Source organism: Moschus berezovskii, chromosome 2 (assembly GCF_049115385.1).
Source record: "Moschus berezovskii isolate FMDL1 chromosome 2, NW_MosBer_1.0, whole genome shotgun sequence".
Lineage (NCBI taxonomy): Eukaryota > Metazoa > Chordata > Mammalia > Artiodactyla > Moschidae > Moschus > Moschus berezovskii.
The window spans coordinates 77990747-78016312 of NC_142461.1; the positions used below are offsets into that span (position 1 = coordinate 77990747).

The window sequence follows — 25566 nt, forward strand, 5'->3', positions numbered from 1 at the left end:
CAAACATTTATTATCTACATACTGTTGTCTGAGACAGAACAAAGTTCTCAATGTCCAAGAAAATTAAGACACATATTCTCCAAATAGCCCATGGGAAGGAATGCACACATATCAATACAGTACACTGGAAATGTTTACTTGATAAGGCGATTCCACTTATAAGGGTGCAAATAAAGCAATGGAGGCTCGCAGAAGGAATATCTGATTAATTTTGACAGATGAATATTCAGGTCAGGCCCAGGGATAGAGGCCTCATTGCTAGAGAGAAAAAAGGTACGAAGGTGCAATATTGTAAGATTAAACTTTAAGGTAAGTGCTGGTTTTCAAAGTTTAAAAACCTAATCTCATAAAAGGACTTATATACCAGATACTATTGGTTCTTATTGGTCATCTCCTTCCCTAGCAAATAAACTTTAGCTATCTAACTTTGTCCTTTATAATGAGACTGGTTTAAAGTTGATTTGAGGTTACTTATGATCGCCGAAGAATTGATTCTTTTGAACTGTGGTGCTGGAGAAGACTCTTGAGAGTCCCTTGGACTGCAAGGAGATCCAACCAGTCCATTCTAAAGGAGATCAATCCTGGGTGTTCATTGGAAGGACTGATGCTAAAGCTGAAACTCCAATACTTTGGCCACCTCATGTGACGAGTTGACTCACTGGAAAAGACTCTGATGCTGGGAAGGATTGGGGTCGGGAGGAGAAGGGGACGACAGAGAATGAGGTGGCTGGATGGCATCACCGACTCGATGGACATGAGTTTGAGTGAACTCTGGGAGTTGGGGATGGACAGGGAGGCCTGGTGTGCTGTGATTCATGGGATCGCCAAGAGTCGGACACAACTGAGCAACTGAACTGAACTGAATCCACACATCACATTCTCACTTCTCTATTTAGGAAGTTGGCAGTGTCTTTTTATGAATATTCTAGGGGAGAGGAGATTCAGGTTTATATTCGAAGAGTTTTGATCCAATAAAGAAATCATCTAGATATAAGGCTCCTTTGTCATTCATTTTTTTCTTAGCTGACCCCCATCTGCCTTGTGACCTAGTCATTATTTTATGAACTTCCTATAAAGAGCTAACAGAGAGAACGGAGTAAGGAGAAACACTAATTCATCTGTTAGTTGTTAGCAGTGCTAGGGCAATTTTTATAAGGTAGAATATACAGATACCATCTGAGATTAGGTTGGATTGTGTTTGTGGATTTCATTCACCTTCTTTGCCTGTTTCTCTGGATAGCGTTAGTAAGAGAGTTAGCTGCAGTGCTGGTTTTCAGTATATTAATTTCTAGAAAGTGATAATTAAAGTCTACATGGTTAAGAATGACAGTTGGAGAGTATCATTCTAAAAGCATATGTAGCAGACTTAGAGAGTGATAAGAGTGTGAGGTATGAGGGAAGGTACTCTTAAAATTACCGAATTATGTCCCTGCCCCTTTCTCCCCAGGTCTAGATGAAGAACTGATATACAGAATATATAAGTGAATTGTTCAAAGTTACATAATTTGAATTGTGTGTGCATGTTTTCATGTGTGTTATTTTCTTTTTGCTTTATTTTGTGGTTTAGACTAAGTTCTTATATACACTCACCTTGTTCAATCATTGATTTTTTAAGGCAGAAAAGTAGTAGAACACTAATCAGGAGTAACTTTTAAGATGCTTTCATTTTCTTTCATTGGTAAATCACTTATCATTCCTTCTCATGAGAACAACCAAATTAATTGCTGAATTAATAGTAAATTATTTGTAAGCATTAGCATGGGATTCCTTTGCAGATAATTAAGAATAATTACCTGGTTTCAATGGCCCTTCTTGATCATCTAGAGGCAATTTGATATAATTAAAATGTAAAAATACTTTATAAGTATTGACAGATTATCCAACCATAAAGTCACATAAATAGTAAATGTGTTTCAATGGCCCCCAAACATTTGAAAATAGAAGAGAATTTTGTAGCATTTTCTATATATTTCAGTGTATTCTAACATTATCACTTTGCTTAGCAGCCAAAATTGTTTACAGGTTGTGTTCTTGCTACAGTGTCTGAAAAGGTAAAGGAATAAAAGTTTTAAAAAATCCCAAATATGGCAATGATGGTTTGATGACATGAATTCAGAGACTTTTCTCTTTCCTGTGGTTTAAACATCTATGTGCCTCTAGATTTCTGGATCTGAATTATGTTGTCTTTACCACATATAATGGTGTTACCTGAACAACCACTGTGTAAAATATATACCAGAATTTTCAGGGAGTGACACAAGAAGTAGAAATCATGATCTATTATGTTCTCAAAGAATTTATAAAGAAAAGGAGGAGATGGTGTAAAAAAGAAACAAAGAATGATCATATAAAGGCAGATGTAACATATATGTTTATGTTTGGAATCAAATGCTGTATAGTAATTCTTGAACATGGGTGGAAGGTTGCTTAGGAAGGAAGAGAAAAACTTGTCATTATTTAAAGAAAGACTGTCAATGATGAAGTCTTGATTAGTGTTCTGAAGAAGTAGGAGGAGGATAGGATATAGGACATGGGAGAGGAGATTATTCTAGTAGGGAGAGCTTCTGAAGGCCCTCTGTGAGTAGAGTAGATGGATGACAGATGGCAGGCAGGTTTACCTGGCTCAAGAATGTCATATGAATTGAGGTGATAAGAGGACATGTAGACCCATAAGTAAAGTGATTTTTGAGGGAGAATTTTGAAGTTCCTATTTATACATTTATTTTGCTGAAAGGGCAACTGCATGAAGTGACTAAACTTCTGTGGATCAGGGGGCCTCCCAAATAAGAGGAAAGTTTTCTTATATTGGCAATATTGATTTCATAATTCCCTCTCTTTGTTCTGTTTTTAAAAAAACATTTTCTCATTAAAGTGTTCTATGTGGTTATTTCTTTGGGGCTAGACTAGCCGGAGGCACAAGGGACATTGTCTTCCTTTTCTCATTCATTTGTACATTCAAAATGCAGTCATCTCTTGCTACATGGCAAATGAATTTGAGAGTACAGAGTGTGTTTAGTGGATGAAAATGGTCCCCACGTGCCTAATTATTCATCATAATGTAGAACAAGAAAGAGTTGTCAGGTGGAAAAACCACAAACTACTTACATTGAATCCCATAATGATTTTTTCTTCTAAATATTCTGTTTCATACTCTATTCAAATAGTCTTTTCCCTGTAGGTGTTGAACATGTGCCTCCACGTATACAGATAAGCACATTCAATTGATCAACAAACATGAGCTCCTTTCTGCCTGTTCTTTGATTTTCATAGTCGTGTGATCCGCACACAACACAGAGAAGAACCCGTCACCTGCTGAGGCCCTCCTTGAGCTCGAGGATGTGTGCTGAAGACTCACAGGTGCGGCCCTGCCTTCTCAATGAAAATTGCTTCCAGTTCCAGTACAATCTAACAGGTATGGCTTTAAACCACAAACCTTGGAATCATGCTGTCCTAGAATGCAGTTCTTTCATGGTTTGTATTATTTCAAGAACCTAAAGCTTGTGATGTACTTGCTCTATGGGGCTTACCAAGGATAAATCGTAGACCTGACTGGACAGGGATATTTTAGAGACCTCCTTTATTCAGACATGGCGTACCACTGTGTTCAGTGTCTGAAACTAAAGGCCTGTATAGCTACATTGATGTGTTCCCTGCAGTAATGATACACAGAATGCCATGAAATATAGAATCAGGTTAAGTCTCAGCATTGACATCAGTACTGATAACCAAATGGCCAGCTGCCTGAAGGGGCAAAACAGTTGCCTTTTTCTGAAACAAATTTTCCACTGAGGCACTACTGAGATTTCCCATTTAGAAAACCTCTAGTAAATTCTATGAGACTGTCTTTATAGGTGAGAGTTGACCTGTTGTATTTGTCCTTTTTATTTCATTAAAGGTCCTTTAGATCATTAGTTTTCATACTAATTTTCCAAAAATACAATAAAATTTGCTTTACTGAAAAAGCATGTCTTTAAAATGTTGATTTTGCTATACATGGACTTGCTCTTCCTATTTAACTTTTAGATCATCTACCAAATATGAAAAATCTTCTTAGGTTCTCACTGCATATGATTGAGGATCTCTTTTTCTACCCACACCAAACTAAAAATTTTTTAAAGAATTAGTTATGGGATGATTTATTCTAACTCTCGCTGTTGAGTTTGTAATACAGTTAGCCAAACCTACAAAACTTTATCTCATGAGAGAATAATTTTATTAAAGTGAGAGTTTTCAAAATGGCTCTTTTCATCATGACTTCTTTCCCTTTGGGGTTACCTTTCTTGGCTCCACTGTACCAAATATACCAAATGGTTTAGATAATTATATTTATTCATTGAAAATATCTTCAAGTTGACATCACAGACTAGCATCATTTCTGTATTTTTTTTCTTTCTCAATTATGCCCAGCAAATAGATGATTCCAAACTGGTTGTCCTTTTGTGCTTATGTTTTTTCCTTTTCCTACCTCGGCCAACTATGAGATGATTTCTATAAACTATTTGGCTTCTGACATCAAGAAAGCAAATTCACTTCTATTTGGTGATCTGATTGATTGATTGTTTTGTAATTAAAGAATTGCATAATGCTTTTTGAAGCCATATAGAAATGGTTTTAGGATTCTGTGTAGTACACTATTCTCCACTGATGCAGAGAATCAAAGGTGTGTTGTCTTTTGCTCACATGGTCATAACTTTGAAACTCACTGTGGTGATCCTATGCCCGTAGAGTGGAGCACATGTCAGCTGAGTGAAAATGCAACCTGTGGGCAAGGCATCAGGACCCGCCTTCTGAGCTGTGTGCGCAGTGATGGCAAGACTGTTGCCATGGACGAATGTGAGCAGGTAAGTTATGTGTATTTGTACCCCACACGCATGGCTTTGATTTTTTTTTTTTAAACAGTGGTCTGCAACCTTCACAATGCTTACTGTAAATGATCCTCCCAGTTTCTTCTCATCACAGCTTAGGTTCAATTAGAGTAAGAGGTACTAGTATTATACAGTTACATCTCACGAGTTTGAACTTAGTTAAAATGACAGGAAAGGTCAATTTGCATTGGAGAAATGGGTTCATTAAAAACATAGTTCTTCATTATTTCTAAGAACTTATTTAGATGTACTTGCTTGCCAACTAACAGTTGACATCAATTGACTCTAAAATCGATTTTTAGTATTGGGCAGATGCTTCAATTTGCCTAAGTAGGAAACACTGTCCCTTGCATGTAAGATGTACAGTGATACTTGCTATTAGAATACTCTGCTAATTTGCTTAGCAAATGTTTGCTAGGTAGTAAACACAGTGCATTTTTCTTCTTAAAATAAGCTAAATGTCTCTCTACCAAGTTGGATAGAGTTGGTAGGTTTTGAATTTTTATAATTTTGTATTTTTCCCTATCACAAAATATGTGGAATTTGGACAAAAGCTATAATCAAATCTCTTCCCCCAAATTTGACATATCCTCCCTAACATATAAGTGAAATGCACATAGTTTAGAAACAAAGATGGCAGTTTAGAAACAAAGATGACCATATGCGATCACATTATAAGAATCACTAAAACAATCTTGGAATGTGAAGTTAAGTGGGCCTTAGAAAGCATCACTACGAACAAAGCTAGTGGTGGTGATGGAATTCCAGTTGAGCTATTTCAAGTCTTGAAAGATGATGCTGTGAAAGTGCTGCACTCAATATGCCAGCAGATTTGGAAAACTCAGCAGTGGCCACAGGACTGGAAGAGGTCAGTCTTCATTCCAATCCCAAAGAAAGGCAATGCCAAAGAATGCTCAAACTACCGCACAATTGCACTCATCTCACACGCTAGTAAAGTCATGCTCAAAATTCTCCAAGCCAGGCTTCAGCAGTATGTAAACCGTGAACTCCCAGATGTTCAAGCAGGTTTTAGAAAAGGCAGAGGCACCAGAGATCAAATTGCCAACATCCGCTGGATCATGGAGAAAGCAAGAGAGTTTCAGAAAAACATCTATTTCTGCTTCATTGACTATGCCAAAGCCTTTGACTGTGTGGATCACAATAAACTGTGGAACATTCTGAAAGAGATGGGAATCCCAGACCACCTGACCTGCCTCTTGAGAAACCTGTATGCAGGTCAGGAAGCAACAGTTAGAACCGGTCATGGAACAACAGACTGGTTCCAAATAGGAAAAGGAGTGCGTCAAGGTTGTATATTGTCACCTTGCTTATTTAACTTATATGCAGAGTACATCATGAGGAACGCTGGGCTGGAAGAAGCACAAGCTGGAATCAAGATTGCTGGGAGAAATATCAATAACCTCAGATATGCAGATGACACCACCCTTATGGCAGAAAGTGAAGAGGAACTCAAAAGCCTCTTGATGAAAGTGAAAGAGGAGAGTGAAAAGGTTGGCTTGAAGCTCAACATTCAGAAAACAAAGATCATGGCATCTGGTCCCATCACTTCATGGGAAATAGATGGAAAAACAGTGGAAACAGTGTCAGACTTTGTTTTTTTGGGCTCCAAAATCACTGCAGATGCTGATTGCAGCCATGAAATTAAAAGACGCTTGCTCCTTGGAAGGAAAGTTATGACCAACCTTGATAGTATATTAAAAAGCAGAGACATTACTTTGCCGACCAAGGTCCGTCTAGTCAAGGCAATGGTTTTTCCCGTGGTCATGTATGGATGTGAGAGTTGGACTGTGAAGAAAGCTGATCGCCGAAGAATCGATGCTTTTGAACTGTGGTGTTGGAGAAGACTCTTGAGAATCCCTTATACTGCAAGGAGATCCAACCAGTCCATTCTAAAGGAGATCAATCCTGGATGTTCATTGGAGGGACTGATGCTAAAGCTGAAACTCCAATACTTTGGCCACCTCATGAGACGAGTTGACTCACTGGAAAAGACTCTGATGCTGGGAAAGGTTGGGGGCGGGAGGAGAAGGGGACGACGGAGAATGAGATGGCTGGATGGCATCACCGACTCTGTGGACATGAGTTTGAGTGTACTCCGGGAGTTGGTGATGGACAGGGAGGCCTGGCGTGCTGTGATTCATGGGGTCGCGGAGAGTCGGACACGACTGAGCGACTGAACTGAACTGAACTGAAAACAATCTTTGGAATAATTGGAAATGGGTAGGGCCAGTGAACTCAGGTTTTATGAAAATGTCTTTAGCAAACTGACAAAATAAAAGTTGTCTCATTCTCCTTAGATAAGTAGAGTCCACAAGTGAAAATTAAAATTATCAGAACAAAACCTCCTCACTGATCCTGAGTTAACCTTATTAAGTATTACCATAACATTACCAATAGTACCATGGACCAACAGTACTCCTGAAACTAGACCATGTAAAATCAGATGTTCCTTTTAATGAAATTCTGAGACTGGTTAATACAGAGTTCTCGCTAACAAGTGTCAGTGATTTATTTTAACATTTTGTTTCATCTCCCTCTCAAGACTGTTGTCTGCTTCAAGAAAAATAAATCACCAAACTACAACAACTCAAATAAGTCAAAAATTTAAATTTAGTGTACATAGTAAATCTTTCCTTTTGATGTCAAAGCAGTATAAACTATTCATTAATAGAAAAATTAGTTTCTCTTCTTTCTGCATACCACATGTTCAACAAATATTTGAAGTCCCAAATTATTAACCTGAGCAGAATACCCATGTATCTCAAATGGATCAAAGACCTTATGTGGTCATTTCTAGTTTGCCCATGTAATCATGCTGTAATCAATAATTTCAGCTCAGTATGGACATTGCTAACCTTTAACATATATTGAATGTTAGCATTTTCCTCAATCACACAATGTGCAATTCCTAAAACTGAGTATTTTTGTATTCTTTCTGTGTCTCTTGGATGATTTACTCTTTCACTAAGACCTCTTCTACAATGGCCATTAGAAAATGTGTGATTTTGCTTAGATGTGGGCTTAAGAGAGGACAAGAGGAAAAGAAACTGTATCATCAACTTTTCCCTTGATTAAGATCATGTTTATGTTTTTAGCTAATCAGTCTTTTATTATGAACTTTAGATGGGTTGTTTATTTCAGTTTTATTCTTCTACTTATTGTTTAGCCTAGGTTGCTGTTAGTGTGAGCTCTCTATATACTATTGGTCTATCCAGAGGGCAAGATGCCTGAATTTAGCACTGAGGCATCCCTCTGGTTTCTTGCTGGCTGAGTGACAGGACAGATCTCTGTGTAACATAATTGCCTGCTTTCCTGGTCCCTTAAATGTGGGTCTATTCTAAAGTTGAAGGTTTTATCAAAAGAAATTTGGACTGACAAGTTTCTGTGTCATGAAGTAAGTAAGGATCATCATTTTTTTAGACTTGCCATCAGTTTCTATAAGCCAGGCTATTTTTCTCACAAAAATATAGCAAAATTATTCTCACAGAATAGAGATTATTATCCCACAAAGGGATAGTGATTTGATTTGATGTTGTGATGAATTCTCCAGTACAATCATATTTCCCTTCCATCTGCAGCGTAACTTGGAGAAGCCGCGGAGGATGAACCTTCACTGCCTGGTGGAGTGTGTGGTCAACTGTCAGCTCTCGGGATGGACAGCTTGGACAGAGTGCTCACAGACTTGTGGCCTCAGAGGTATGTGGCTTTCCTGTGTTGGTTTCCATGAAACAGTTCAGTTTTTAAGTATCTCTTTGTATGCCATAGGTTGATAAATGGGCATCAGGCATGTTGGCCACATTAGGCTGACCCAGGGGAGCAGAGAAAGGGAGCCTGACTCTTAACAGCCCTTTTGTTTTATTGTATTTTATTTATTGAAGTATACTTCACTTACAGTGTTGTGTCAATCTCTGCTAAACAGCAAGATGACTCAGTTATACATATATGGACATTCTTTTTTTTTAATATTCTTTTCCATTATGGCTTATCATGGGATACTGAATATATCTCTGTGCTATACAGTAGTACATTGTTGTTTATCCATTCCATACATAATAGTTTATCTCTGCTAATCCCAAACTCCCAGTCCTTCCCTCCCAAACTCCCTCCCCCTTGGATACCACAAATATGATCTCTAAGTCCATTTGTGTCATATTTTGGGTTCCATATATAAGTGATATCATATGGTATTTGTCTTCCTCTTTCTCATTTACTTCACTTAGTCTGATAATCTCAAATTGTATCCACGTTGCTGCATATGGCATTATTTTGTTCTTTTTTATGGCTGAGTAGTACAAGGCAGAGGGTGAAGAACTGGCCTGGTAACAGTGGCAGACACCAGAGGGGGTGCTGGCCCTGTGAGATGGTGTTTATTCTGAAGGTCCTAAGTTCAACCAACTCAAAGAATGTTGACCTCCATGGTTTTTGGAAGAAGTGTGTGTTCTATAAGTCAAACTGGTTCCTTTATCAGGTAAACCCCTGTCCCTTGTACTTCAAGGAGATCCAACCAGTCCATTCTAAAGGAGATCAATCCTGGGTGTTCATTGGAAGGACTGATGCTAAAGCTGAAACTGCAATACTTTGGCCACCTCATGAGACGAGTTGACTCACTGGAAAAGACTCTGATGCTGGGAAAGGTTGGGGGCGGGAGGAGAAGGGGACGACAGAGAATGAGATGGCTAGATGGCATCACCAACTCTATGGACATGAGTTTGAGTGAACTCCGGGAGTTGGTGATGGACAGGGAGGCCTGGCATGCTGTGATTCATGGGGTCGCAGAGAGTCGGACACGACTGAGCGACTGAACTGAACTGAACTGAACAGTGACTTTGTATCATACAGTGCTGTGCTTAGTTACTTGGTCGTGTCCGACTCCTTGGTTCCTCTGTCCATGGGGATTCTCCAGGCAAGAATACTAGAGTGGGTTGCTATGTTCTCCTCCAGGATATCTTCCCAACCCAGGAATCGAACCCAGGTCTCCCACATGGCAGGCAGATTCTTTACCATCTGAGCCACCAGGGAAGTCCAGAGCTGGAGTAGGTAGCATATATCTTCTCCAGGGAATCTTCATGACCCAGGAATTGAACCAGTGTCTCCTTCATTACAGGCAGATTCTTTACCAGCTGAGCTACCAGGGAAGCCCCCAGTATCATGGGTTAGAGACTAATTTTTCACTCACATAAAGGGAGGGGAGTTTCTGCTTCACAGAGTCCACCAAGAACACAGGTTGATGGAGGCCCTACCACTTTAACATAATCAAATTTTTCTGGAAGGTGATATCAAGCTAGTCCTGTGGAGGTTTTTATGGACCAGGGTGGAAGTTGTATACATCTCTACTATCTTTATTCCACTGAATAAAATTTGGTCCCATTTCTCCAGTTCAGTGCAAGATAGTAGAGCAGGAAATGTAGTTTCTGGATGACTAGTCACTTCTTAACAACAATATTATGGAGGAAACAGTTCCTGTGGAAGAAAGGGAGGATAAACCTTTGCTGAACACATAGCAATTATTACCAAAGTTCCCAGGTAAGTAATGCACGATGGCAGGGAATGCAGAAGGCAACTGGTGCTCGGGAGCTGGGTAAATGGCATCATGGATGGCACTTGAGCCATTAGGCTAAAGTAGGGACCAAGACATGTGTGCGTGTAAAGAGAACGAGGAGAGTGTACCAGGAAAGCACAGAGCTGAGGTTAAGATAGGTTTCTGGTCCCCAAAAAGAGTTACAGTTTATCTAAGGTAAATGACAGAAATCTGGAGTAGGGACCTAGGGAAAATCCTGCTATATAGGTAATCACAAAGTAGAGAAGGAGAAAGAAGAACTGCATGTTGCAAGAATCATGGAATCAGGTAGGGAGATGGGGTTAAAAACCCTGGATCTGATCACCAAACGAAGACAGTCGGAAGGAATTTTTTAGATGCTCTGTGACTGGATCACTGGTACTAGGATATGGGCTCATCTCTAAGCTGCTCGCAAATGAATATGCTGGGACTATTAATACTTCTCTGCCTTAGTTGGGATTGTCTGAGGAACCGAGGCAGGATACATCACGGAAGAGGGGCTCCTCTGTGAACTCAGCTCTCAGAGCCTGGAGAGAACAGAGCTGACAGCAGTACTCAGGATATGTGTTAGTAAAACATAGCTAAGGAAATTGAAATTTACTTCCTTAAAGAGCATGACTTGAAATGAAAATATGAGGCTCACAATGTCCAGTGATAACAACATGCCGTTTCCTGCACGTCTGAGAGCCTGTAGAAGCACATCAGGAAACCAAGTGGTAAATCTTATGACCAAGATTTCAGTGATTGACCTAAACTATTTTCTCAATTATTCTGATTGGCAGCATGGTGTAGTTTCCAGTTAGACATCCACTTTAAGGTTGGATAAATCCAGGTTTGAATTGTAGCTTTTTAGGCAAATGACTTACTCTTTCTGACTCTCAGCTTCTTCATCTCTAAAATGGAATTCATGCACATTAAAGGCTTTGTTTAGGATTTGAGAATTAAATGCTATGAAGTATATGTAGCCATAGAGCACAGTACCTGACACAGCATCGGTGTTTATTGTGTGTTAACTTTCATCTCCACCTTCCTACCCACCAGCAGTAAAGAGTTTTATCAGAGACTCCCTCAGATTTTATAAAGATTATCCTGCAGACTCAGTTTCTCTCATCTACTCTCACATCTCATCCTTTACCCCACTCAAAGTCCATACATGAAAATCACAACCTAAGCAATGTTTTGAAAATGCAAATCTGAATAGTTGTTTTTCTACTGACTTGAGTCATTTACCCATTAAATAAATACTAATATGCCATTCATAGTACAATGAGTTGGATGTAAAGCAGTGAGGGGAAAAAAGACAATTTCCTTATTCCCATGATCCCCTGATACCGATAATCTAGTTGAGGGACAACAGACAACAAGCAAGTAGGTAATAATACGTGGAAATGAATGCACCAAGTGACAGTGCACTAATTATTTGCATTGGCGATGTGAATAACTGGTTGCTACCCTGTCCAGGGATCCACCCTGATTATCCCACAGCCAGAAGCCCTGTAGTCTGATGCTCATGGGCCTCTGCCAGGAGGTGTGACTCTCACAGTGGTAAAGAGTAGCATAGAAAAGCAGAGAAAGGGTGAAGTCCTGTATGGTGAGCACAGACCGCAGGACCTATAGGACCGCACAGTGCCTGTCTCTCTGTTCCCACCACCCTCCGCTATCATGTTGGATCTCTCTGCTGCAATGTAGTATATTTCAGTCATAATCTCGAGTGTCTGCTTCCTTACACTTTGCCTCCCATGGAATATCTCACTGTTCCCCCACTATCACTCGCTACTACTTTAATATGTATAAATTGGATCAATTTTCGTATCTGTCTAAGGAATCAGTGATCTTATTTGAGTTCTTAGTTCTTCATGGGTGAATCCCTCTAGTTCCCATAAAACACACTACATGGCATATCAGGGGAATCTCAGCTAACATTTGTCATTGCCCACGTGGTTCTGTGGGCTTCCCAGGTGGTACAGTGCAGGAGACACAGGGGACATGGGCTTGTCCCCTGGGTCAGGAAGATCCCCTTGAGAAGGGCATGGCAACCCCCACCCCCACCCCCTGCAGTATTCTTGACTAGAGAATCCCATGGACAGAAGAACCTGGAGGGCTACAGTCCATGGAGTCACAAAGAGTTGGACATGACTGTGATTGAGTACACACAGGTGGTTCTGGACCATAGGGGGGAAGCTGGAAGGGGAAGAGCTTGCAGACTGGATCACAAGCCCAAAGGAAGTCAAACCCTGCTAGTGGCTATTTCCCTCTCTCTCCAATTGACATCATAAATCTTAGGTATCATTAGTCCAGAATGTGTTCAATGCAAGGAGACAGATCCATTTATTATCATTTTTGTCCCCAAATCTTAATTCTGCCACTGTACAAAGTCAGTGAAATATGATAGATTTTCATGTTATGCTGATACACAACCTTTGAAAATAGGACCCCAAATTGTAAGTTTAGTGCCATAAAACATTACTTTGATTTTTTTAAGGAGTTCTGTTAGTGCTGTGGACTCATCAGACCTTGTTAGTCTAGTAGAAAAACAAAAACAAACAAGGAAAAGTCCTCTCCAAGTCTGAATCCCACTATTGGAGATTTCTAGGCAATTAGACGGAGAAGGCAATGGCAAGCCACTCCAGTACTCTTGCCTAGAGAGTCCCATGGATGGAGGAGCCTAGTAGGCTGCAGTCCATGGGGTCGCTGAGGGTCGGTCGCGACTGAGCGACTTCACTTTCACTTTTCGCTTTCACACATTGATGAAGGAAATGGCAACCCACTCCAGTGTTCTTGCCTGGAGAATCCCAGGGACGGGGGAGCCTGGTGGGCTTCCGTCTATGGGGTCACACAGAGTCGGACACGACTGAAGTGACTTAGCAGCAGCAGCAGCAGCAGCAGGCAATTAGAGTTTGAACTTAAATTCATCTTTTGTAATCTTTAGAATAATAAACACTCAAAGGTTCCCTGAGGAAAGTCACTGTGTGAACTAAGGCACAGAATGAATTGCACAAAGCATTTGGAAGTCATGTGATAGCTTCTTCTGCACATAAATATAGCACTAGTTACAAATCATTTCTAGCTAGCTTCTAAGGGTCTGCTAGGATAACTTCTTGGGAATCCTTTCTTGACCTTTAGATGCTTTGATCTCCTAAATTAAGATGTAATAGTGTCTTTTAAAAAATTTTCCATAATCCTGATATTTGGCAAAATCTCCAGGAATCTAAATGTATATGTACTCCATTTTCTTTCTTTATTCAATCAAAATTTATAAAGTTTACACCTATTATCCTGACACCAACTGGTGTATACTTTGTCAAAAGTGATATTGTGGAAAAGAAATTATATGGAGATGCTCCTATTCTCACTTCTGTTCTTGAAGACAGGGCTGTAGAGAAGTTTACTCACATATTTCACAACTACTCATTGGAAGTTTCCCCAAAGCCAGGAATTCTCCCAGGAACTAAACACACACTGTGTATAGAAAGGATAAGATCCCAGGGAAACAAAGTCCCCTGAATTCATAAAGCTAATATTGTAGTAGAGAACTAGATGGTAATGATAAGAAAGACAGGCAGATGACAAATAAGTAAATATACACAAGGGTAACACACATCAATAAGTGCTATGCTAAAGAAGTCATGAGATAAAGAATAACAAGTATTCGCAGGGAAGTGAGGGATGAAAGAAGGGAGCCCACGAAGGAGGTATTTCTGTCAGAATTCAATGACAAAGTGATGCTATTCAAGTCAATGGTGTTTTCTTCACTAGGCTTTTCAGGGTTTAATCTCACAAGCCTTTTTGCATACCTGTTGAATCCAAGGCTCTATATCAGGACCTCCAGACAAAAATATAAAAAAGGACTATTTTTCTGATTTATTTGTGCCCAGTCTTAATCTTTAAGAAATAAAATGAAAAGTACAAAGAATAGGACACATAGCCCTTGAATTTTTAGGCATAGTCAGCTACCACCAGAACCATGCTAAGACAGTCTTCATGGGTTCTGTTCTATTCCTTTTATCTATTCTATTCAGTCTACTCCATTCCATTCCATCCCACCAGCCCTCAAGCTACTTCCCCATTCTGGCCTTCCAGGTCTAGTCTTCCAGCACTGCTCTTCCCTAATCACTAATCCCTGGCAGATAGAGAACTCTGTATTTAAGCCATGCCTTAATCCCCATGCAGCACAAGCTAAAAGCAACAAACAGTGAACAGTCAAAAGCCACAACATGTGCCACAGATGAACTTGTTTCTTAAAAGAGACTAAACTCTCAGCACTAAAAAGGTTGGAAACTATCATTGAAAAACATCTGTGCCTTGTCTCTTCTAAAACGGTGTACCCGCAGCTGTCTTTCATATGAGCTGCTTTCTTTTTTCCAACTAGTGATGGCAGTGGGGCAGAGACCACAAGAGGAGACAGAGTTTATTTAGTCACATTCAAATATGCAGACAAGTTGCTTGGGAGTCTGCCTTCAGCACCTGCTGCTCTCTGCTGACTTCTTTATCAAAAGCAAAATGTGCACAATTGTCTCCTTTTAGGAAGTCACTGGGTTGTCAGGCAAATCCTGGTGAGCTAGGTGTTCTGGAAGCTTCCCCAGAGCCACACTTTGCCATCTAAACCAAAGAACTATCTTGATCTAAGAGGAAATTTTGAAATGAGCTCTTTATTTCCAAAAGTCTGGATTGTCTCTTTAATGTACACCAGTGCTTGGCCATATACTTTCTAATTGTGTTAAAGATTTCAAGGTCAGAATAGCTTGAATCTAATTTATTTCATGTTAAAGAGAGACCGATTCTAGGTTTCCACTAAGGGATCCTTTTAGATAGATTTCAAAGATCAAAGGGTGTAAGAGAAGAACTTAAATTTTGGATTAGTTATGTTCTTTGTTGAATTTTCATCAGTTCAGTCTTATGCTGAACTCCCTAAATTTAGCATATCATGAATTATTCATAATTATTATTTAACTGATAACATTCCAAGAGGGTTATTAACCCCTTAAGATTTGTTCCTCTTTCATATTTTAATTCAGTGCACATGAGTTTATAGTATTTTTCTACACTGTGTAATCCAGCCTGCCGCTTGTGTGTCCCAGATGGCATATGATTATCCTGTCAACTCTAACCCATAATGAAAAAATTATTTTATATTAACTGCAGAGAATCAAAAGTTTGTGATTCCAGCTTTTTCATTTTCCTTTTTTTTAAAGATTTTAAAAGGCAAGCCAGTAACCTTCATTTTTAGTGTCAGAATAAATTATGATCACTGTAGTATCCTTGATCATATGCAGTCCAATAGTTATAACAGCTCAAACTTATTTACTATATCAAATAATTAGTTCCGATGACAAGGAACAAGAGGCTAAATTGTAAAATGGAAAAAAAATAAAGACTAGACAAGAATATCTAGTTTTCAAGGTGGCTTTTCCAAAGGCAAGTTGTAAGACTCTGAGCCACCCTTTGCAGAACTCACTTGAACTTTTTATCTGTAAAATGATGAATATTAGAATAATTACTTTTAATATATATTGGTCAAAGGCAGTTATTGGTGCCAGGAGTATTAGAATAACTCTTTATGAAAGTATTTTGAAATTATAGGCATAATTGTACAGGTAAGGTGACAGGCAATTAACCCGCTCAAGGTCACACAGCTTGTTAGTCACGGGAAAGATCTGAACCCAAGTTCAGGTGTCTCCTAAGCTCCATTTTCTCCATTGTGCCCCTTCACATCTGACACTGTATATGTAAGTGTTCACGTTATACATGGCCCTGGGTTGGGTACTAGGTTATTTAATAAAAGTTCTCACAATTTATAGGTATATTTAAGAACAAGCAGAAGAAATGGATTTCAGGTTGAAACACAAAGGGCAGTGAGGGTTTTAAGACTCTCTGAATTGAAGCCTCCTAAATGTATACTTGTTTCCTAATTGACAATGTTGTATATTATCTAGTCCATCTAATTGGAATATAGCTGTGGGGAACCAACCTTCTAGATAGGGAATGTGTGAGACTGATGGACAGAAGAGCTTTATGATTGCCAGAATCACTTTCTGTGACCTTCTTGTATTGTATCCCATGGGAAGAGCCTCACTGGGGGTATATCTGCTGTATATTTACGGTGATCTGTTAAGTATTGATACATTGGATTTGAAATGTGATTGTTGGGAATGGAACTGAAAATAAGCAACTAGAATCAGTTCAGTCTCTCAGTCATGTCCAAATCTTTGCAACCCCATGGATTGCAGCATGCCAGGCCTCCCTGTCCATCACCAACTCCTGGAGCTTGCTCAAACTCATGTCCATTGAGTCAGTGATGCCATCCAACCCTTTCATCCTCTGTAACCCCCTTCTCCTTCTGCCTTCAATCTTTCCCAACATCAGGGTCTTTTCCAATGAGTCAGTTCTTTGCATCAGGTGGCCAAAGTATTGGAGTTTCAGCTTCAGCAACAGTCATCCCAATAAATATTCAGGAATGATTTAGGATTGAGTGGTTGGATCTTCTTGCAGTCCAAGGGACTCTCAAGAGTCTTCTCCAACATCACAGTCCGAAGCATCAATTATTCAGTGCTCAGGTTTCTTTATGGTCCAACTCTCATACATGACTACTGGAAAAGCCGTAGCTTTGACTAGACAGACCTTTGTTGGCAAAGTAATGTCTCTGCTTTTTAATATGCTGTCTAGGATTTTCTTCACTTTTCTTCTAAGTAGCAACAGTCTTTTAATTTCATGGCTTCAGTCAGCATCTTCAGTGATTTTGGAGCCCAAGAATATAAATTCTGTTACTGTTTCCACTGTTTCCCCATCTATTTGCCATGAAGTGATGGGACCAGGTGCCATGATCTTAGTTTTGTGAATGTTGAGCTTTACGCCAACTTTTTCACTCTCCTCCTTCACTGTCATCAACAGGCTGTTTAGAAGAAGAAGAAGAAGGAAGAAGGAAGTTCTTCACTTCCTTCCATATGTCAGGTGTCTGATATTCCCATCTCTTTCATAATTTTCCACAGTTTGTTGTGATCCACACAGTCAAAGACCTTGGCATAATCAATATAGCAGAAGTAGATGTTTTTTCTAGAACTCTCTTATTATGCTCCAACAGATAGAATGCATACTCACTATCATGGAAAAATCTGGAGCTCTATTTCCAAGCAAAGGCAAAAATGCCTAATCTTCTGCCCTTAACACACCCACCTCTCTTCTGTGATACCATGGTCTATCTTACCCTCTAAAATGTGGTTTTGTTACTTCCTTGCCCCACTAACCTCACTCCCAAATACATGGTCATGGCTGGGACTGGTCTCTTTTACTCTGAATAATTTATGGAATCTTTGCCTTGCCTAAATTAAGTGTTTTTTAGGATGAAAGATGTCTGGGTGCCTGAAGCAATTTTTAGACAAGTCAGGGAGTCCCTCTATAGGGGAAAGTTGGGGCTTCCCTGATAGCTCAGTTGGTAAAGAAACCACCTGCAATGCAGGAGACCCCTGTTCGATTCCTGGGTCAGGAAGATCTGCTGGAGAAGGGATAGGCTAACCACTCCAGTATTCTTGGGCTTCCCTTGTGACTCTGCTGGTAAAGAATCTGCCTGCAATGCAAGAGACCTGGGTTCGATCCCTGGGTTGGGAAGATCCCCTGGAGAAGGGAAAGGCTACCCATTCCAGTATTCTGGCCTCGAGAATTCCATGGACTGTATAGTACATGGGGTCGCAGAGAGTCGGACATGACTGAGTGACTTTAACTTTCAGGGACTCTAGCTCTGAATGCAGGAATAATATTGCATCTTCTGTCTCTTGTGATTTCAAACGTATGCTGAAGATCTATCTTTAGCTAGCTGCTCAAGATCATAATTTTTCTCTACCCTGTTACATTAAAAAATAACCTTGATCCCAAATCCATGTCAATACAGGATGTATGCTTAAACTTGGCACTTAAAAATAAATTTGGATAAAAATTCCTTGGTGATGTTTGTGAAAAGTAGTAAAAAACAGATGTCCAGCATAAAGAACTGCATGAAATTAACTGAGCATTTTATATACAATCTAACTTCCTGCTGCTTTTGGAAATTTACTCTGACAAACACCCAAAGTGAATGAGTTGTCACAGAGAAATTACTAGTGACATAATTTTAATTACCATTTTTTTTCTAAAGGAAAAATGAAACACATGAATATAGGTAACACATTTATTGCAGAGGGTAGACCTAGTGTACTTCTCAAAACTGTTCAAGTGGCCTTGAACAGGTATCATCTGATACCCGACTTGGACCAGATAAAATTTGTTGGATAACAGATGATTTTGGAATTGGACCTATTTTTGTTACCATCCTTCTTGCTGTGTGACTTAGCTAATTATTTAATTTTTCTGGGCTTCAGTTTACCACATATGAAATATGAGACTGGGATTCTTGTTGAAGTGATAGATTTGAGGGGCGTGGGGAGAGTGGGTGTTGCCTGGTGAAGGGAGGCAAAGAAATCAGAAGAAGGAAGGGAAAAGAACTAAGCAAGACTATGCTATATCATCTCTATATCCTAGAACACTGTATTCACTCAATTAACTTAGGCCCTTCCTCCATAATGAGGAATACTTTTATAATGACCAGTGGAATTATACAATAAATTGCCTTAACCACAGAAACATATGTGATTAAAATTGGTTAATAGATTGGCATGACTGGCCATTAACAAGATTGATAGTATCCCTTTGTTTCTTTTTCATGTATTTTGTCATCTGCTAGTATTTTCTACTGATTAATATTAGGTGGTGGTTGTTCAGTTGCTCAGTTGTGTCTTATTTTTTGAGACCTGATCTCTTGGAGTTTGCTCAAATTTATGTCCACTGAGTTGATGATGCCATCTAACCATCTCATCTTCTGTCACCCCCTTCTCTTCCTGCCCTCAGTCTTTCCCAGCATAAGGGTCTTTCCCAATGAGTCGACTCTTCACATCAGGTGGCCAAAGTATTGGAGCTTCACCATCAGTCCTTCCAATGAATATTCAGGACTGATTTCTTTTAGGATTGACTCATTTGATCTCCTTCCTCTCCAAGGGATTCTCAAGAGTCCCCTCCATCACCAAAGTTTGAAAGCATCAATTCTTTGGCACTCAGTCTTGTTTATGGTCCAACTCTCACATCCATACATGACTATGGAAAAACCATAACTTTGACTATATAGACCTTTGTCAACAAAGTGATGTCTCTGCTTTTGAATATGCTGTCCAGGTTTGTCATAGCTTTTCTTCCAAGGAACAAGTATCTTTTAATATCATGGCTTCAGTCACAATCTGCAGTGATTTTGAAGCCCCCCAAAATAGTCTCTCATTATTTCCATTGTTTCCCCATCTATTTGCTATGAAATGATGGGACTGGATACCATGATCTTCATTTTTTGAATGTTGAGTTTTAAGTCAGCTTTTTCACTTTCCTCTTTCTCCCTCTTCAGGAGGTTCCTTAGTTCCTCTTCATTTTCTTCCATAAGGGTGGTGTCATCTGCATATGTGAGATTACTGATATTTCTCCCAGCAATCTTGATTCCAGCTTGAGCTTCAACCAGTCCAGCATTTCTCATGATGTACTCTGCATATAAGTTAAATAAGCAGGGTGACAATATACAGCCTTGATATTAATATTAGGTAGCCAAAATATTAGGTGCCAAAATCTTAGGAATAAATTCATAAGAGAAAATACTTAAAGGCAGAAACATTGTATTCAGTAACCTAATTTTTGAGCTTATATAAGGAAGGACCATCATCACAGTCAGACATGACTTACCGACTGAACCACCAAGAAGGACTATCATCACCTTAAGGTCAGTGACACTGAACATCATCATTTGTGGTGTAGGTGAGCCAGACCCTATAGATGTCAGCTCAGGAGGACAATTCCCTGCCAATGATTGTGCACCTGCCTTGAAAATTTAACTCATATTAAAACAAACAATTCCCAGGTGGAAAGCAAACCCGTAATAATAATTTTCAAATAACATTCTTTAATTTCAAAGTGGCATCACATGCTGATGTTTTTCTATTTTTTATGTCTGTGGTTCGTATAAGTATATAAGTATATTTATATGAATTGCTTAGACATTTTATTTAATGATCTGCTTAAGGTTAAATAAGTATGTTCTTTATTGCTCTATTATTCTTGTTTCTTTTCCAATTTCCTATACAAACATATTTGCATTGTTTGTTTGGGTCTTATTCAAATTGTCCAGAGCTATCAAAACCATGATTTTCCACTAATTCCATCAGAATCTGTCAGTATAGTCAGGGGCTTCATTGTTTAGAGCCTCTCACTGTAACAGTGTTGGTGGTTTGCTACCTGGATCTGAAAGTATGGTCAGAACAGAGAACCACTGCATTTGACTCTGTATCTTTTTATGAATGTATGCACTGACAAATATGGAACCAGTTTTGAGGAGTTCTTTTCCTGCTTAAAGTTTCCCACACCTTTCCTTTGTCAGTGGAGCCTCAGAGCAAAGCCTGACTACTGCTGAGTTCAATGGGAGTGTGATCTGGTCCAATATCCTTTAAACTTATGTGTAGGTAGTAGTACTGGCCTCTCTTAGGGTCCATGCATGGGAGAAGGCAATGGTACCCCACTCCAGTGCTCTTGCCTGGAAGATTCTGTGGATGGGGGAGCCTGGTGGGCTGCAGTCCATGGGGTCACTGGGAGTCGGACACGATAGAACGACTTCACTTTCACTTTTCACTTTCATGCATTGGAGAAGGAAATGGCAACCCACTCCAGTGTTCTTGCCTGGAGAATCCCAGGGACGGGGAGCCTGGTGGGCTGCCGTCTATGGGGTCACAAAGAGTCAGACACGACTGAAGCGACTTAGCAGCAGCAGCAGGGTCCATGTATACATGTGTGTGTGTGCATGCACGCATGCATGTGTTACAGCTAGCATGCCTCATTATCTTTTTTTTGTTTCTGGAAGTCTCGTCAGGCAATCCTTTTTCCTTAATTGCAGAAATTATTGCTAATATAATAGTAGGCCTAGTATCACTGTTGCTTATAATGAGTTTTCAATATTCCTCAAGGGAGGAGAGGAAAAGCTTTAGATAGAATTGTAAGCAAACTTAGCCTACTGTAATCTAAAGTCTTTATTCAATTGGAAATGTATTTTAAAACCAATGTTTTTCTCTCTTTTATAGCCTGAAGTGTAGATGAATAAGAGCATCAGTTTCTATATCTCATTGGTATTATCCATTAAACATATTGTCTATATCAACTATTGAATTCAGGTTTCAAACAGATTCAGAAACCCAAACAGGAATTGTCTGGAAAGTGTCCAAGAAATTTCTCTTCTTCTCAGATTGGCTGCATGAGGATGTAGATGGCAGCAACCTTCTCTCTTACACTGAGGGCAGAGGAGTGCAGGTCAGGGTGTAGTGGTTTTGGTGGAACCAAGCTGAATCATTACGGACTTCATAGTTTTGTGCATTTCATGTTATAATGCCCAGTAGAACATGAATATCATACTTTGTATTCCCATTACAGGCTTGTTCCAGGGCCCGGTGAAGGAACTGATATAAAATAGTAGTTGTCAAAATAAATGTTTAAAAATATTAAGACTTAGCCAGCACCTACTATATTTCAGATATGCTGTAGTTTCTATATGGTGCATTTTCATTCATATAACCAACATGAGGTTAGTCCAACGAGTCCTCATCATCCCCTTAGTCTTCACCTGAATCAGCATAATTGGAAGATCTGTAGGAAGCAGAACTCCTCATACTATCAAAATACCCACTGATGAACTGACCACTTATAAAGCCATCCCCCAGTCAATGAGCCTCCTGGAGTAATATATGTGCTCTGCCACTGCATCAGGGTATTTGCTGGTACATCTCTAGCTGCAAATGGAATGTGTACCCATAAGAAAGGGGCACAAAATCAGGCAATCTGTACACCAAAGATTAAAGGGAGCTCTTGAGAAAATGGATGAAAGGTAACTAAAACAATAAAGATTCTATGACCAAACTGTGAAACCCAGACATGATGACAATAAACCCTTCATATCAATATTTATTCTTTGTGTTAATAACTACATAGTTGTAATTATCTTTATGTAATGATACTAGATAAAATATATTAGCTAATGATAGTGGTTGTTGATATTAAATAAAATTAACCCACTTGCATATTTTTAGTTCCAAAATAAGTCCCATTTAGATATTTATTATTTATTTAAAACAATGTAATTCCTATTTGAAATAACCTAATTTTAAGTGGCATTTTCCCCAATGTGAATTATCCTCATATAATGAGGACTATCTGTGTACTTAATTTTATTTTACAGAAGAGGAATTTTATGCTTAGAGAAGTTAAAGTACTTTCATACAGTCACATCATTTACGAGCTGTTAATTTGAGAGAACTGTTTCCAAATAGAGAATTTTGATGCCAAGTCCAGGTTCTTTGCATCATACATCAGCTGTTTTAAAGTGATATTTCTCATATTCTACAATAGATCCTAATTTTAAATATCTTTTCATTTGGCTACATTCTCCACTGTCTTATCTCTCACATGAAAATCACTATCATCAAAACAGTTCCTCAAGTCTTCTGTCTTTAAAGGTCCCTTTTAGAATAATCGTGCTGAGAGATAGGTGCAAGGTTAAGTATTACATCCAGTATGATGCTTAGAATTCCAGAGACTATTGGGAATGGCAGGGCTCCTTGTATTCCATGTAGCTAGATATTATATTTGCAACTTCAGGAATTGTGGGTAAAGTGCCTAATTATGTGACACTTTCTCTGATTATTTAGTTTATAAGATTCCTGATTTAAAAAGGAACTTATTAAAGATAGTACCTCACAGAAACTTAAGGTACAGCAAGTACCTTTTATACTCTGATGCATTTATAAACAAAGTGTTCTTATTGAGTATTAATAGTAGCCAGTTAAACATAATATAAAATATTTGTTTTCTCTTTCTGACTTACTTCCCTCTGTGTGACAGACTCTAGGTGCATCCATATCACTACAAATAACCCAATTTTGTTCCTTTTATGGCCTAGTAATATTCCATTATATATATTATATATCTCACATCTTTTAAATTTGTTTTTAATTAAAGGATAGTTACAATATTGTGTTGTTTTCTACCATACATAAACATGAATCAGCCATAGGTGTACACATGGTCCCTTCCTCTTGAGCCTCCCTCCCACCTCCCACCCTATCTAGGTAATGTTGGACTTCTCCAATGGTTCAGTGGGTAAAGAATCTGCCTTCAATGCAGGAGATAAAGAAGACACAGGTTCAATCCCTGGATCAGGAAGATCCCCTGGAGGAGGAAAATGGCAACCCACTCCAATATTTTTGCCTGGAAAATCCCATGGACAGAGGAGCCTGGCGGGCTACAATCCAAAGGTTCTCAAAGAGTTGGATACAGCTGAGCGACTACTTCTTTATCCTAGAAAAACAGGACAGATGAACATAATAGCAATGCAGGATTAGAGATGCAGACATAGAGAACAGACATGTAGATATGATGAGGAAGGGAAGGGTGGGGCCAACTGGGAAATTAGGACTGACACTAATTAGGACTGTACACTGTACACCACCATGTGTAAGATAGATGGCTACTGAGAAGCTGCTGTATGGCACAGGAAGCTCAGCTCTGTGCTCTGTGATGACCTAGAAGGGGTGCGATGGGGATAGGGGATGAGAGGGAGGCTCAAGAGGGATGGGATATGTGTATACATATAGCTGATCCACTTCGTTGTACAGCAGAAACTAACACAACGTTGTCAAGCAATTATATTCCAATAATAAAAAAGAAAAAAATCATGATAATATACTTCAAAATATAGAATTATATGCTTCTTTGTAGTATTTGACATTGTTTGAACTTATCTTTGTGTTTGGATAGCAAAAGGCAGAGAAATCTTATGGCTGTCCTTTCAGTGAGTGGTTATAGGACTTCATTATTTTTTTTTTCTATTGACTTCATTAGGTTCCCCCCACCACGTCTATGTCCAGCAGAAAATATCTGTCACTTTAATGGAAATAAATAAAATAGTCCTAAAGGAATGGCAGTGATGCATGCCATCAGTTCAAGAACAAGCTTGAAGTTATTTGTTTTTAATGAAATAGAACCTCTTTAGCTGTGATAAAGGTGACACCACATTGTCATTAGTTTTACAAAGATGGATAGAGAACAGGATGCAATTATAATGACATTAGAATAATAGATATTTAGTTCAAGAGAATAAACATAAAGATTATTATAAAACTGGAGTATTTAAGTAAGAATTGATGTGAAATATTGAGCCAAATGCATTCATTGAGCAGAGACAATGTTTCATATGAATAAGGTGATGTACAACCAGTATGATTTGATTTGAGTGATGTTGGGAGGGAACATTGGTCTAAATGTAAATGTTCTGCTCTGTGCCCAGGAATGCATAATTTGTAGATTCTGTTGTTCACAAAGCCTAAGTTACCGATGACACAAATTTTACTGCCACCTCAAGTTTCTTTTCTGTTTCCCATACAAGACCTAGATCAGTCCTTTCCTTGCTGTCTTGTCTGGGTCCTCGTGTGATGTTCTCTTCTATTAGCATCTTGGCTAATACAGTCACCTCTGTAGCAAAACTTCCTGAGTGTGAATCCTGCTCTGCAACATACTATGTTTTTGACCTTAAAGAAGTGACAAACTCTGTGCTGCAATTTCCTTATTGATAATATGTGAAAATAATAGAATTTTCCTCTAAGATTGTTATGAGTCAGTATGTAAGTATTTAGAAAATTGCTTAGCAATAGCAACACACATGTTTGTACACCAGATAACATCATAGAGACAGTTTACAAAAATATGAATTAAACAAATATTCAATTAGTGCTTAATATATAGGGAGTCTCATGTTAGGGACAGAATCTCAGGGAATTTAGAATCCAGTGATGAGAATGTCCTAGTTTTCTTCAAGGGTCTTCTTAAAGAGAATTGGTTTTCTACCATATCTATGATAATATTCTGGTGACCACTAAGAGATCTAGTCCACTGAATGTGTTAATTACCCTTACTTCTCCCTGAACTCGGAGAAGGCAATGGCAAGCCACTCCAGTACTATTGCCTAGAAAATCCCATGGATGGAGGAGCCTGGTAGGCTGCAGTCCGTGGGGTCACTAAGAGTCGGAC

General features: G+C 39.0%; 1 protein-coding gene across 1 annotated transcript in view; it reads left to right on the forward strand.

Annotated features, from left to right (window-relative positions):
• Positions 1–25566, forward strand: part of THSD7B (thrombospondin type 1 domain containing 7B) — a 953717-nt gene that overhangs the window by 896307 nt on the left and 31844 nt on the right. Inside the window, exons 17-19 of the mRNA XM_088842327.1 lie at positions 3271–3412; positions 4726–4841; positions 8465–8582. Coding sequence (XP_088698453.1) covers positions 3271–3412; positions 4726–4841; positions 8465–8582 — 376 coding nt within the window. The remainder of the gene's footprint in view (positions 1–3270; positions 3413–4725; positions 4842–8464; positions 8583–25566) is intronic.